The sequence below is a fragment of the Tursiops truncatus genome, chromosome 6 (genome assembly GCF_011762595.2).
Source record: "Tursiops truncatus isolate mTurTru1 chromosome 6, mTurTru1.mat.Y, whole genome shotgun sequence".
Taxonomy (NCBI): domain Eukaryota; kingdom Metazoa; phylum Chordata; class Mammalia; order Artiodactyla; family Delphinidae; genus Tursiops; species Tursiops truncatus.
This window is the reverse complement of record NC_047039.1, coordinates 6,138,294-6,154,297: the sequence shown is the minus strand read 5'-3', so window position 1 is coordinate 6,154,297 and position 16,004 is coordinate 6,138,294. Positions and strand designations below refer to the sequence as shown.

The 16,004-nt window shown below is 45.9% G+C and overlaps 1 protein-coding gene across 1 annotated transcript in view; it reads right to left on the bottom strand.

Moving 5' to 3' along the window:
- Positions 1-826: 826 nt before the first annotated feature.
- GALNTL6 (polypeptide N-acetylgalactosaminyltransferase like 6) overlaps positions 827-16,004 on the bottom strand; it is a 1,145,577-nt gene continuing 1,130,399 nt past the window's right edge. Inside the window, exon 12 of the mRNA XM_033857546.2 lies at positions 827-994. Coding sequence (XP_033713437.1) covers positions 827-994 — 168 coding nt within the window. The remainder of the gene's footprint in view (positions 995-16,004) is intronic.

The window sequence follows — 16,004 nt, the reverse complement described above, 5'->3', positions numbered from 1 at the left end:
ACTGGACAAACATCAGACTTTTAAAATTCTAAAAATAATAGAAAAGTAATAGAAAAGTAAAATTCCTCTCCTTAAACCTTACATGGTTTTGCTGCTTCTGTGAAACCTTTCTCTTTGGAGTAACTTGGTAGCATGGTTTTTCGTGTTTGTTTTTTGGCTGGATTCATACAAGGGCACTGAATTAGAACTTCGGCTAATTTACGGAGCGCGAACTTTTAGGACCAGTTAAGTTCCCTCCGCTGTGAAAGGAGAATGGCAGACGTCAATGAAGGCATGGAGACACTCCAAGTCCATTTCATGATGTAATTGAAGTCTCAGATAGCACACCCTCATTGCAAAATAAAACAAGAACACAGAATGGTATGAGCACTCTAGAATCATCTGCAGCACGTTTCACCATTCGAGTCGCAGAATGGCCCGTTCTAAACCTGCGACAGGTCGTCGGAGTGGTCATGCCCTTCACCTGCACCCCACCCACCCGCTTAAGAGGATCCATTCATAGCTACTCACTACTGCAGGATTTGACCTGAGAAATGCTAGGATTCATTAACTCAGCGGTTGTTTGCAAAAGTACCTAAATCATCTTTGCCCTTGGCCAGCAAGGGGACTGCTCAAGTTCTCAGAAGCAGCTGGTGAGGTTCTTAGCCAAGTTCCTCAGGTGCAGGAAGTTCTTCGGGACAACCTACTTTGACGTGGCATCTACATATCTTTAAACCAGACTTCCTGGATCTAGGAAATGTTATTCCTGACTCCTTTGACCCAGAGACTGGCTAAAATTTAGTTTTTATAACCTGTAGGTGATCACTGTTTCTTCCTTTTTTTCTTTCTAGGAGCTGGCATGGTAGTTAAATTTTTCTAAAACAGTCATATTAATATGTTCAAAAATCCACTGCTGAGTCTCGGAGAGAGGGTCACATCTGGCCATGAAAATCTTCTTCTCTGCTGGGTTGCAATCCATGCAGCTGTTACTCACAGGATGGAATAATGTTCTGTCCTGCAGGGATCGGAAAGAAAAGACAAGACTGATATCATGCATGGTGAATGCTTGGAACCCAAACTATAAAGAGAAAGTAAAATAACCCTGCTGATACTTCAGTACCTACCCAGAGTGTGAAAATAAATAGACCACCTCCCAAATCAAACAACAGGAGGTGGGGTTGCCACACAGAATGTGGTTTCCTAGGAACCGTGGGCGCAACGTGGGCCCTCCAAGCAGATTCAGCCAGAAACAAAGAATTCATTCATTCATGGACTTTTAAAAAGTATAATCCATTCATTGCCTGCTCTGTGGTAAGCATTTTGTTACACCCTCGGGTTTTGAAGATGAAAAGTACATGAGGTTGCTTGTCAAGTGGCTACTAATCTAGCTGTCTGGGGAGAGGGATGCATACGGAAATGGTAATTTAGTCCGCAGTAGACACCACCGCAGCCTCGCACACACACCCAGAGGACCAGAAGAGTCATCATCTTCCCTACCCTGGTACTGGGAAAGGCAAATACCAGAGGACCGGGAACCAGGATGAACTCGGGACCGGGGGTCCACAGTGCGCAGGCAGAACCTCCAAGCACAGGCTCAAATCTGAGCTTCTGCCTCTTCCCGACCCCTTTATCGGCATCGCTGCTCTTCCTGGGATGCAGCTCCCTGCCTTTTGTAAAGCGGAGGGAGGCAGTGTTAGCTCAGTGTGTGATAAAGAGAACGGCTCTGTGAATGAAGGTGCTAGCAGGGCACAGAGTTTAAGTGGTGAACAAGCCCGTTATGTGAATAGCCTCTGTTAATACACACGGCTTTGTATTGTGCAAGCAGGGAGAAGGAAGCCAGTGCTACGAGAAAGGGATCTTTCCTCAAGTAGCAATAAATGCTTTTGTCTCTTATAGTGTCTATGCATTAAAAAGAAAAGGGCCAATAACATGTAAAAACATCCCCAGATCACTGCTGAGATTTTAGGAACAAGTTGTGTTTTATTACTTAGCTTGGGAAACATTTAGAGGATCTGCTTATTTTCTTTAACTGAGGAGTGTTAGACTCAGCTTTTAGGCATCCCACGTCAGCATCTCTGGGTTACACTGGTTGCTAACCAATATTTAACGTGCTTTCGGACCCGGATGTTTGCATAGTTAGGTGTCTGTGAAGGAAGGAAGAATAAGGAAGGAGGAAGGCGGCCCCAAGCCTCGTTTGCATGTTTCCACTTTCAGTGTAAACACAGAGCTACATCTAATACCTAGGCTCCCTCCTCTCCTCTGCTCTCTTCCAAGTCTCCCAGGTTTATTGTGGATTTCACTTTCCGTACACACGAGAGGGCTGCTGACTTCTCCTGCCCATTTTCCTCATCCCCCGCTTCACTGGCTGCCGTTGGACCCCAGGGCAGCTGGCAGGAGCTCTCCTTTCACGGGCGAGGCAGCAGATTCTGGAGAAGGAGGCTGTGCGCTGAGCTCACCCGCCCCTTCCCTCCTGGGGCTGATGGTAATGCTGAGGTCACAGATCCCAGCCCACAGACGCCCCCGCGCCTCCCTAGGCAGCAGCTCCTTGGCCCTCCCACCCCCCTCCTCCCCAGCATCCCTCCCACTCCGTCTCCTGCCCCACTTTCTACCAATTTAGCTACACAGGCCTAATATATTTCCATCAGCTTTTCAAAGAGCATCCTTAAGCTGTTACATTCGTGATAATTCTATGTGACCTGCTAAATTCTAAAACTCACTCTGCTCCACATCCATGTACTTCTTTTCCTTCTTAACTGTCTAGATTTCTTCCCATTGTCACTTTTGTCAGTAGCTCAAGCGGGGATCCCCCCATAGACTTGCAGTTTCTCTCCCCAAACACGTATGTCCGTAAAAACTAAAAAATGAGGAAAAAAGGAGTAGAACGTGTTTTAATTCTCTTCCCTTCTCAGTGTGTGCGCCTCAGCGCAGATGCAAAAGGCAAACCAGATCTTCTGAACATTTAATTTTTCCGAATGTTATTTTCCAAGCCATAAGGTGATCATACTTTTCCAAATCTCCAGCTGGAATACATGCTCTGGCAGATCCAGGTATGCTCGTGGGGACAGTCGGGTGGGATGAACAGGTTCAGCACGACCCTGAACCCTCCGGAGTATGTTTCTGTAACTATACGTCATGTTCTCATAAACGTTGAAAAGTAGAATTCCCCACATCTATCTGCGTCTGAGAAGCTTCATCAGTAAAACGAGGGGGTGGATAACATCCATCTCTGAAGCCTCTCCCAGCCATAAAATTGAATGAACATTTTTTCCCAAAGTTCACTGGGGACGAATGACAGGGCTTCCAATAGACCCTATCAACCATATGCTGGGGACTAACAGATGATTGCTCTCTGGTTGTGGACTGAGCTTCCGTGTCTTTGGCGTGTCCAGCAGGTCCTGAAGGGGAACCTTCTGGAAGCACCTTTAGTGTCCCCAAAACATGCGTTTTCCACTCTGACCTTGGGAGCTACGTACATTGCCATCATTATATTTCTCCTCAGCTCAGCTTCTGCATCGCTAAACGTCATTACTGATGCTTCTCCTGGCTGGCGCACCGTCGTTGGTAAATGTGGCCTCTTGTCCTACACCAGCCCTTTTGAAAAAATTTTTCTTGGAGTCTAGTTGATTTACAATGTTGTGTTAGTTTCAGGTGTACAGCAAAGTGATTCAGTTATACATGTGTCCACTCTTTTTTAGATTCTTTTCCCATATGGGCCATTATAGAGTGTTGAGTAGAGTTCTCTGTGCAATACAAGTAGGTTCTTATTAGTTATCTATTTTATATATAGTAGTGTGTATACAGTGGAATATTACTCAGCCATAAAAAAGACAAAATAGGGCTTCCCTGGTGGCGCAGTGGTTGAGAGTCCGCCTGCTGATGCAGCGGACGTGGGTTCATGCCCCGGTCTGGGAGGATCCCACGTGCTGCGGAGCGGCTGGGCCCGTGAGCCATGGCCACTGAGCCTGCGCGTCTGGAGCCTGTGCTCAGCAACGGGAGAGGCCACAATAGTGAGAGGCCCGCGTACCGCAAAAAAAAAAAAAGGACAAAATAATGCCATTTGCAGCAACATGGATGGACCTAGAGATTGTCATACTAAGTAAGTCAGACAGAGAAAGACATCATATGATATCGCTTATATGTGGAGTCTAAAAAAAGGGTACAAATGAACTTATTTACAAAACAGAAATAGAGTTACAGATGTAGAAAACAAACTTATGGTTACCCAGGGGTAAGGGAGGGGAGGGATGAATTGGGAGACTGGGATGGACATCTACACACTACGACAGCCCTTTTCTCCTTTAGTCTCCTCCGTCATGACAAGATATGCTGGCACAGAACCAAATAGAGTTTTCTCCTCTGGGATAGAGTTCTGAGCCCTCTGGCAAGTCTGCTGTTCCCTAACAACTCTCCTGAAAGGGCACTTTTACCTGGACTCTTCTCTGTTCAGTCCGGAGGCAGGGCAGAGCCTGTGCCCCGGGTGTTCACAAAGTAATGCCGCAAACTGTATCTCCTGCATCCTCCCGCCTTCCCTGACCGCTTCCTCCCTTGTTTTTTTCTGTTTTGTTTTTGCCTAAGAAAGTTAGACATCCTTGAGCAGGAAATGAAAACCTTCAGATTCAGCATTACGGCACTGCCCTTCATAACCAAACAGGTCAGGCTAAATTCCAATCGGTCCCCAGGGTGAAGGCTGGGTGGGACTTTTCAAGTAGGTCCTGGAGAGGGACACCTCCTCAAAGCAAGCTGGTGTGACACTCCAGGGTATTCCCAGGCCAGCACGAAATTTTATTAGATTCTGTACTTCCGTAGGGTCCAAATTTTAAAAGAACAGGTATGTTGTAGAAAACATTACCCACTGTGTTCAGGGTAGTAAAAGAATCAGACGTCAAAGATGCAGAGGACTTCCCTGGTAGCGCAGTGGTTGAGAGTCCGCCTGCCGATGCAGGGGACGCGGGTTCGTGTCCCGGTCCGGGAAGATCCCACATGCCGCGGAGCGGCTGGGCCCGTGAGCCATGGCCGCTGAGCCTGCGTGTCCGGAGCCTGTGCTCCGCAATGGGAGGGGCCACAACAGCGAGAGGCCCGCGTACCGCAAAAAAAAAAAAAAAAAAAAAAAGATGCAGAGACAATAAAATAGGTGGGTGAGTTCGTAACGTACAAGAAGATGACCCTGAGAATAAACACCCACACGGTGGCAGGGTGCAGGGGGCCAGGGCTTTATTCCATAGGAAATTTGGTCACATTCCTGTCACACCATTCATCTGTTACATGACCCTGGTTGATTACTTAATTCTCTGAACCTCAGCTTCCTCACTTGTGAAATATAGATAATAATATCTGCTTCACGAGTTTGCTGTGGATAAAATGAGTTAATATATGTAAAATCGCTGGCACAATGTCCTACGTGCAGTAACTAACAAAGTAATAGTTATTCCACGCCTGTTCTCCTCTTAATTTATTTTCAGTCAAGGAGCATCCCCAATTCTAAAAATCAGAACGTACTAACCATCTGGTCTGAGACCAGCTATTCAAGACCAAATTGCATTTTCTGAAATACTGGCGAAATAGAATTTGCAAAAATTGGCACCTGCCTCGACCAGTTATCCGAATGGATACATCAGTACCTCCTGGTTTAAGCAAAAGATTTATGGAACCAAAGTAATTAGTTCAGGAATGAGCTCTTCTGTATAGTTATGGTCCGAGTTTGTATGTGTTGCCTGAAATACAACATGAGTTCAACAAATATTTATTAAGCGCTTTTTATTTTCCGGTGTGTGTTAGGAAGTAGGCATAGAAAGATAACCTAAGATGCCTCCCCTGGCCCAAGAAGTGGGGGAGACCAATAGGTAAACAAGACATGTTTGAAGCAGAAAGTGTCAATGAGATTGTAGCTGTGGGGGAATAGGATGAATAAAGAAGGATGTGTGAACAGAGAGATGTGAACTAACAGGTATATTTATGCATTCAATTTATTCAGCAAGAGTCTACAGGGTGCTTACTATCTGTCAGGCACTGTTTTAGGTGGTTGGGATGTATCAATAACCTTAATAATATAAAAATTCCTGCCCTCCTGGGGCTTACATTCTAGAGGTGGGGTTGGGGGTAGAGCAGTAGGGCACAGACCATAAACCATGAGTGTAATCGTTTCCATGGCCTGTTCAAAGGTGACACGGAGCAAATCAAAGCAGTCCGGAGAAACTGGAGTGCCAAGGGAAGGGCTGGTGGGCAAACTTAAATAGGGAGGCAAGGGTAAACCTCACTGGGAAGGTGACATTTGAGTAGGTGATGAAGAAGGTAAGGGAATTGGCCATGCGAGTATCTGGAGGAAGAGGTGCAAGATGGGGCAATGGCCAGTGCGGAGGCCCTAAGCAGGGATGCAGTGTGTGGATTACAGAAACATGAGGAGGCCAGGGTGAGGGAGAGTGGTAGGAGATGCGTCAGAGGTGATGGAGGGCTCCGTCCATCACGTGCTGGGGACCAGCAGGTCACTTGGCGTGGCCCAAGCCCAAGGAGCAAGGGGGAAGATTCCAGAGGGTGACATGAATTCCACATCATGAAGAGACTGCGGTGTGACGCTAAGGCTTGACTTTTCAGGCAAGCGTGCGGGATGGTGGTTGGAGGATTTAGAACAGTGGAGTTAAGGATCTTGGTTGCCTCATGCTAGTGGCAGAGAGGAGAATGGGGTGGGAGTGGGGGACTCAGGACACAGCTGGAGGCTACTGCAGGGGTCCAGATTTGACAGCAATAGGGAAGAGTTGGGGGTGACATGAGACATGGTTGGAAAGCTTTTTCAGGAGGTGAATGCACAGGGCATTCTGACTGATGGGACGTGGGGATTAAGGTGGAGGAAGTGAAGAACTAGAGGAAAAGCAGTGTTGAGGTGAGAAATGCAGAGAGGAGTAGGATTGGGGGCGGGAAGGATGATCTCTGTTTCAGGTATAACGAGTCGTAGGTGTTTAGGGGACAGCCAGGTTTAGATGCCCCGGAAGCAGTTGGGTATAGACTGGACCTCAAGATAGCTTCTCTGTAAAGTGGGGAGAGGCGAGTTACTCCCTCCTGCTGACTGTTCATTTCTGTGTAACTCACATTGACAGCAAATGCATTTGTGAGAGACATCGCCTTCATGTCCTTTTGTTTCTAGTATGGATACGAGAGAAGGAAGGCTCGGAATTGTGGGACTAGGTTTTAATCCTAGTTTTATCTCTGACAAGAATCTCTGATGGCCCCTTCGTTTGCTAGTGATTTCAGTTTTCCATCTGCAAGACGAATGGAGTGGGAAGATGAGGGAGGGATGAGCTAAGGGACAAAAATAGCCGCCTTCCCACCTCCTAGGGTCGTGGAGAAGAACCAGGTGGATTTGTGAGTGGCCCTTTGAGCTCTGGAAGAAAGCCACATCAGGTGGTTTTTTCCTGCCTATTTTTGCCGTTGGCATCTGGGAGAAGGAGAGTAACACCTTGACAGGCATAAAAGGGACAAAGCAGTGTGATTGCCTATCCTTTTCAATTTTTTCTTTGGACAGGTACAGTTCCTCACAGGAGGAGAAAATTGGTCTTCCTGCATCAGTGGATAATTTGGCCAATCAGAAATAATGCTTCTGATGCCCCTACCAACACAGTCCTCGGTGTGTGCGCTGAGACAGTGCTGGCAGCCCCGCAGCCCTGCCTGCTGCTCCATTGCTGGTTTTCTGGGCTACAGGCAAGTGATGGGCGTGAGTATACCCTCAATTCTCAGAGCGGCCAGGATCATTACAGAATCGGTTGTGATTTGTTAAATCTCTGCTCTTCACACCATTCAAAGACTTCCCAGCCTCTTTGCTAAATTCTTAGCATGGTCCCGAGGTCTTGTATAGGCAGCCCTGCCCCTGGCCTTAGGATTCATCATTTCCCCTCACACGCAGACGCTTCAACCGGCTTCTCCGTTCTTCCAAGAAAACCAAGCTCTTCCCTACCCGAGGGCATTTGCACAAGCCGATCCCTGTATCTGGGATTTTTTTTAAACTTAATTTTTATTTTATATTGGGGTATAATTGATTACGATGTTGTGTTAGTTTCAGGTGTACAGCAAAGTGATTCAGTTATACGTATATGGGTTTGGCCAAAAAGTTCATTTGGGGGACTTCCCTGGTGGTCCCGTGGGTAAGACCTCGAGCTCCCAATGCAGGGGGCCCGGGTTCGATCCCTGGTTGGGGAACTAGATCCTGCATGCCGCAACTAAGGAGTCCGCATGCCTCAACTAAAGATCCCACATGCTGCAATGAAGACACAGCACAGGCAAAATAAATAAGTAAATAAATAAATAAATAAATAAAAATAAACCAAACTCCTGCCAACGTTACATAAAAGAAAGTTCATTTGGTTAATGAATACGTTGTTCAATAAAGTTCTTGGGGGAAATGAAAAATGTGTCTTTTATTTTTACTTAAAACTGAATGAACTTTTTGGCCAACCCAATACATATATCCATTCTTGTTCAGATCCTTTTCTTCACTTGCCTAAATCCTACTCATCTTTTAGGTCTCCGTTTAAAAGCTACTGTGTCAGAGCAGCCTTGCATACCTCTCTGACCTGGGTAGAGCCCAGTGTCCCGTTCCCATATTATCCTGTACACTTAATGTATTCAATTTAAAAATCTGTCTGCTTCCCCACTAGACTGAAAACTCCAAGACTAGAGAAAACCCATCTGTTCCATATCTTGTTTCCATCTGTCCATAGCTGTTCATCTCCCCTCAGTAAACCTGCCATCAGTCACGTCAACATAATAATAGCTGCTATTTATCGAGTATGTATTTATGTGCCTCGTAGTGTTAAATGTTCTACCCAGATTTTCTCATTTTATCTACTTCATCCACGTAAGCAACCTGAAGAGAGAGGGAATGTGGACAAACAGGAAGCCAGGTTCGTCTGTTTATTTAACAACTGCTAATTCAGCACCTACTACGTGCCAAGCAGTGTGTTAGGTACTGAGGATACTGCATGAAAGAAAGCAGAGAAAAATCCCTGCTCTTGTGGAATTTACATTCTAATATTTAGCGACAGTTAAATAGCTAAAATAGTATAGGAAGACGACTAGACAGCCTATCGTTTCCTCTATGTAAACTTACTAGGAGAGCTAAAGTCAAATCAGGAGAAGTTTTTCGGGCACCTAAGAGAGTAATAGCTGACACTCATTGAACTCTTATTAAGTGCCGTGTTCTAGGTGCCTTTAGCTTTTATTTCATCATCACGATAATCTTCTAAGGTAGATACTGTTATTATCGTCATTTGATAAACGAGGAAGCAGAAGCACAGAGTAAGGAGGTTTCCCAAGGTCCCAGAGCTAGGACCACCGTGGAGCCAGAACTCAAATCCCAGGTCCCTCAGGGTCCAGCCCCTGTGCTCTCAGCCTCAGCCTGTACCACCCCCCTCCGTCTTCTTCCTCTTCTTCTTTTTAAAATTTTTTGACCATGCTGCACAGCATGTGAGATCTCAGTTCCCTGACCAGGGATCGAACCCTCACCCCTTGCATTGGAAGCATGGAGTCTTAACCACTGGACCGCCAGGGAAGGCCCTCACTCCCTTCTTAGCCGAGCCAACTAGCAGTCCTGCTCTAGACCCACACATGCTCAGCAGGGAAGAACTGTCCTCCTTAGCAAATACTAATTTCAAATGTGTATAGTTTCAATTAGCCTGATCCTTTAAAGTTTGACAATCTCCATCTTGACAGGCCTTCAGTTCAGGAAGTGTCTGTCCATATGTTAGAGCCTGAGATAGATTATGATGAAATCTTTTTACTAGTGACCAGAGCGTGGCAGTGCAGCCTGTTAGGTAAAATGGTAACGGGCAGGGATATGGCTAAGGTACCCAGATATGGCAAAAGTTAAAAGGACGTGACGACGAAATGACTTCAGCTGGATTAGACACACAGAAACAGAATGGGAAGGCAACACTGCTGAAAATGTAGCTTCTTTGCAGGGGTGTATGTACTCCCGTCCTGGGAGTTAACCTCCCTCATCTTTGAAGATCGGAACTTCTCAGGGTACAATGCTCATGTCTCCTATTGTGTCTCCTATTATTTTCAGAGTATAGGGTATGATGTAGACATTGTGCATCTGGTTTTCAGCAAGATGTTTAAAAATCTCCCTTTGTTTTCCTATGGGTAAGCTGGAGAAATATGGGCTAGAAGATAATTCACCATTAGGTGAATTTGTATCTGGTTGAGTAACTGCACCCGATGGACCAATGTCTCCTCTGTCATAGGATGGAGGGCTCGGTTCTGGGCCTTGTTCACTGGGATCAACAGCTTAGATGAGGGCCTGAGTGCGCGCTACTTTGCCCTAACTCACGGCTGGAGTAAAACTAGTTCACCTGGTAATAAGCTGGATCAAAGAGTTGAAATCCAGGCTGGGGTAAATCTCGTGAGGGAGAATTTAATAGAAACCAATGGATGGCTACCCAAGTATAAAAGGTGAACTGGGGCTTCCCTGGTGGCACAGCGGTTGAGAGTCCGCCTGCCAACGCAGGGGACACGGGTTCGTGCCCCGGTCCGGGAAGATCCCACATGCCGCGGAGCGGCTGGGCCCGTGAGCCGTGGCCGCTGAGCCTGCGCGTCCGGAGCCTGTGCTCTGCAACGGGAGAGGCCACAACAGTGAGAGGCCCGCGTACCGCAAAAAAAAAAAAAAAAAAGGTGAACTGTACAGGTAGAAGACTACAGAGACGTACCTGTGTAGCAAAGCAAGAGTGGTTTTTTAATACTGAAAGCTCATTAAGAGGCCAAGTACGTGAAGTTAAGGCAGAAAATCAATCAACTCGAGCTAATTCAACAGGCATATACTGCTCATAACAAAGGGGTGCTAGAAACTGATTCTGTTCTTCGGTTAAACACACCTAGAATACTGTGTTCCCTTTTGGGCATCACGCCACCCTCTAGGACCATCTGGAGTGTGTTAAGAATCTGTGTCCAGGAGGCTGAGGTAGGTCCCAATGAAGTTATCTGAATAGCAGTGGCAGGAAGTTGGGCCATGTAACTGGAAGTAAGGAGTAAAGATCAGACCAGCATTGTTCAAGGATCTGGACTCTGTCTTGACCAAAATGGATGAAACTTAATCTGTGCGGTACCAAAAGTCTTAGAGCTTTATAATACTTGGGACTGTCCAGAAACGAAGGGGCTGATCAGGGATAGTGTGACTGTCTATGCATGACCACAAGTCCAGGATTTTGTAGTGGGGCTTCATTTATCAGAACCAGAGTCGAATTTCACGCCTTTTAATTAAACTCCGTTTCCTCATTTTAGGTCCTAAATCAATACCAAACCGGAATGATTTAAAAATAACAACCTTGTGGCCATCCATCTGGCATCTTTGTGGACCAGCAGGATTTTATGAGCTGAGAAGCTAAAGCCCTGGCACGTAACATAAGGTACCATAAATAGTCTGATGTGGGCACATGTCAAGAATTCCACCCATTCACTTTTTAAAGTACTGTGACTGTTTCACTGTTATCAGTTTAGCCTGACAGGTGTCTTTTTATCTGTATTTTCCTGTTTGATGTTATTTTTAAGCCCTTTCTTATGGAAGTTAAACTATAAGGACACCCCAGAGAGCAACTCAGAAAAGTGATGTAAGCCTTTCACTTTTGGACTTTGGGGAGGCTGTGAACGTGGTTCTGAGACCAAAAGATGTGCTAAGTTTTATCCAGCGCAGCTTGGGGTCCCTGGAGGGGATTGCATCAGTAATTGAGCCCATTTAATGAATACTTATTTACGAATGTCTACGTGGTAGATATTAGGCAGGCCATACAGAAATACAAGAAAAAGTTCCTGCCCTCAGATAATTAACATCTATAAGGGGAGACTAACCATGCATAATACAATGTTCTAAGTACAAAGGAGGGAACAAAATGCTATAGGAATACAAGCAGAGGGGCAATTCCAACTACAGTAGGAGGGAAGAGTAGGGTAAGGAAAGTAGGTAAAAACTGGAACTAGAAAAGTGATTCTCTATCTGGGTGCCCATCAGAACCTTTTAGGGGCTTTTAAAAACTACCAATACCCAGGCTTCTCTTTCTAGAGCATCAATCCATCCTTATGCCAACAGCACACTACACTAATAATTGCATTTTTGCGATGTCTGGGTACCTGGCACTTTTATAGTGTTTGATGTTTGTTCTTTTTCTTCTTCAACTTTTTCTTGGCTCTTCTTGGCCCTTTCATTTCCATGTACATTTCAGAATCAGCTCATCAATTTCCACAAATAAACCTGCTGGGATTTGATTGGTTTTGCATGAAATGTAAACACCTGCTTGAGAACGGGTATCTTCACAATATTGTCTTCTTATCCTTGAACATGCTAGCTTTCCTTTGTAGTTTTAGAAGTTCCTCTTAGTGATGTTTCATAGTTTTCTGTATAAAGGCCTTGTGCATCTGTTGTGACAGTTATTCCTAATTATTTGATACTTTTATGGTGATCAAATGGAATACGTTTAGAATTTCATTTTCCAGTATTTTGTTGCTGGCATACAGACACTTGATTGTCTTATATTTACTTTCTATCCAGGACTGTGCTGAATGTACTTACTAACTTTAATAGTTTAGATGTATAACCTTTGGATTTTTTTATGGACACAACTATGTCATCTGTGAGTAGACTGTTTTATTTCTTCCTTTCTGTTTCTTAGACCTTTTAATTTCTTTATCTTGCCTGATGGCCTGGGAAGGCCCCCCTGTGCCATGTTGAATAGAAGTGACGGTAGCAGACATTATATTTTATTCCCAGTCTCCAGAGGGAAGTTGAAACATTTCACCACTAAGACTGATGTTATGGGGTTTTGGTTCTTATTAGGTTAAGTTTGCCTATCAGTTTACTCTCTGTATGGCTAAGACTTATTAGTCAGAGGGTTAAAAACTTGAGGATTCATAAATAGACCATGCATATAAGGCCCCTCGACTTATGTCAAGGGTGCCACTTCCCTGCAGTGGGAAAAATGATTTTTTTTAAGTAAATGATGATTGATCAATCGAATATAAATATGAAACAAACTGCCCCATTTTACATTGTAAACAATGTAAACAAAAACTATTCCAGGGAATATATACCACAATGCAGAAGATTAAACAACAAAGCTTCCAAAGATGACTTAGAATACTACCTTCTTGACTTTGGTGTGGGCAAAGATTTCCTAAACAGGACACAGAAAACACTAATCGGAAAGAACAGCTCTTCATCAAGGAGAGAGAAAAGGCCAGAAACTGACTGGAGTAAGATATTTACAAAAAACCAACGAAGCACTATACCTAGATATACCAAACACTCTTCAAAATCTGTTAAAAAAAAAAAAAAAAAGAAAAGAAAAAACAAAGTCAGACAACCCACGTTAAAACACGGTCAACAGACTTGAATAGGTCCTTCTCAAAGAAGATCTCCAAAAAGGCTAACAGACATGTGATCTCACTCTACAACCACAGAACGGAAAAAGGAAAAGAAAAAGAAACCAACGTGCCAGGTGTTGGTGAAGATGGGAAGGTCTGGGTTCTCAGGCAGCGTCTACCCACAGTTCTTCAGGCCCCAGGATTTCAGTGCCTGCTGACCTGACCTCCTTAAGCTGGCCCCTGTATCTCGCTCTAGGGCCTCTGTTCTCTGGGCTCTAGAACAGCTCCGTCTGTAAGAGCCGCCGCCCAGAGATGTCAGGAATAAACACCCCCCAGGAGCAGCCGTAAACCAAGACTGACTGTGGTGGTGTTGAAATATCCCAACCTCCTTCCCGTCGGTATGTGTTGTAGACCATTGCAGAGGTGTCAGTGGGCTTGGTCTCCCCTTGCCCACGCTGGTACTTGCTTTATCAGAGGCCCTGTATTGGTTCCCTTCCCTGTTTCACTTCCTTACTCTCTGCTACGATTTTGGAGGGGGGTGGGCATCTCCCAAATAAACCACTCGCACTCCAATTCTCACTTCAGGGTCTCCATCTGGGGAAACCCCAATGAAGATTTATGTTATACTCCCATAAAAATGTTTCCTTACTAGAAAAGGACATGGGAGATAGCTCTTGATCTGGGGGGATAACAGTAGTTCATATTTCTTAGCATAGATTGCTATACAGCAGGATATAGCTCACCACTATTCCCAGTGCAAAAAGTGTACTTGTCACCCACATGGATGGAAATTCAATCATATGGTCAGAAACCTTGCTGGAAGTTTTCCACAGTTTACCTCACTGAATTACTGTCTCTGCTTTATTGACGTGGAAGTTGAAAATCACACATGTGAAATAACTCACTCAAGATCACATTACAGTTCCAGGATGAATTAGAATGTCTTGGGCCAGACAAGCCACTGTGACGTTGACCAGATTGTGAAGAGGCAGGATGAGAATTTGGGAGAAGGTACTTCATCTTCTCGGTGGGAAACCAAGTAACGTATAAACCAGAGGGATGCAATGACCAGCTCCTGTGGGCATCCCTCTGACTTCAGGATGGAAGGTGGGCTGGTGGGTGGGGGGAGGGCGGAGGCAGGGTGGCCCTTTAAGGGAGCCTTTGCGGTAATCCGGGACTGAGACTGGGAAGGGCTGCAGTCGGGGCTGCGGCCACAGGGACGGCAAGGAGAGGGAAGGGTTCACACGTCTTAGAGACCAACTAGATGTAGGGGGTTAAGGAGGCAGCGGGACAGTTTCTTGTTTCAGATGTCGTTTTGAGTGTCGGCTGGTGATTTGAATATTTTTACTGAGGTCTCTTCTGCGAGTCATTGTTCTTGTAGCCGGGGTCCCCCTGGTGGCGAAAGAAACCGCAAATGGGATTTCTCACCCTGGGTACCTGCTACGAGGGGAGATGGCCGGGCAGGAGCCTAGTTACACGACCCTAGGATAGGGATTCCTTCCTTTTCTCGTGGTGGCAAAGAGCCACATAGAAAAATAACTGAGAGCAAGGGGGCGGAGGGTCATGGAGGGTGGTCCACTTCTAAGCTGGGTAAGTTTCTGGGGGTGTAATACACAGCATGGGGACTACAGTGAATAACTCTGTATCATATACTTGAAAGCTGCTAGAGAGTAGATTTTAACAGTTCTCCTCACACACACACACACAGACACACACACACACACACACACACACACACACACACACACACACCCAGAACCCTGTACAGTGATGCATTTGTTAACTATACCTGTTGTGGTCATCACTTCTCAGTTCACAGGTGTATCAAATCGTTACGTTGTATACCTTAAACTTACACAGTGTTGTGTGTCAATTATCTCAGTAAAGCTGGGGGAAAAGGGGAAAAATCTTCCTGAAAAAAAAAAAAAGGCCAACAAGGTCTGAGAGCTGATGGGTGCTGAGAGGTCAGAAAACGGGGCCGACAGCGCCCTTCCCCACTCAGGCAGGTCGCCGGCAGCCACTACTCAACCCAGGAAATCTCTGTGCGCCTGGGAGAAGCGCTTGTCTGGTCTTGGTGATGCAGAATCCAACAGGCATCAGGACTCCCCCCGGGGAATATTGATCGGATGGCTTAAGGGCGCAGGAAGGAGGAGAGACTTCAAGGCCAGATGCACCTGCGCTTGAATGCTGGCTTGGCCCCAAATCTGTTTCTTCCCCTGTGGATCGTACGTGACAGGCCCAGGTGGTTGGTTGTGAGGTGTGGAAGGCACTAGCTCTGAGCACCCTCACCAGCTGGAGCACGAGGAGGACGGAGCCTCAGAGATGCCCCACGGGGGTCCTTTAGGCAGTCAGCAGAGTCTCACGTGGATTCGTCAGTGTGCTGCTACAAAGGGCGACCCCAAAGCCGACTCCAAAGATTGCTAAGCCGTCCAAAGCCCCCAGGGCCAAGCAATGCCTCCAAACAGACAAGGCAGCACCCGCCAGAGGGACTTGTCGCTCTGTGCCTCAGGAAGAGCCCTTGGAATAGACAAGGGACTTTCTCAAACAGGTACATTTGAACAGGCCTGAATCATCACCTCAGATGAGCTGTTTCAGAAACTTTCCATTTTAGGCCTTGGCCAGGTTCCCGATGACGTCTACATCGTGCTTGCTGTGTAACTAACCGGTGAGTGTAACCAGAGTCACGTGAG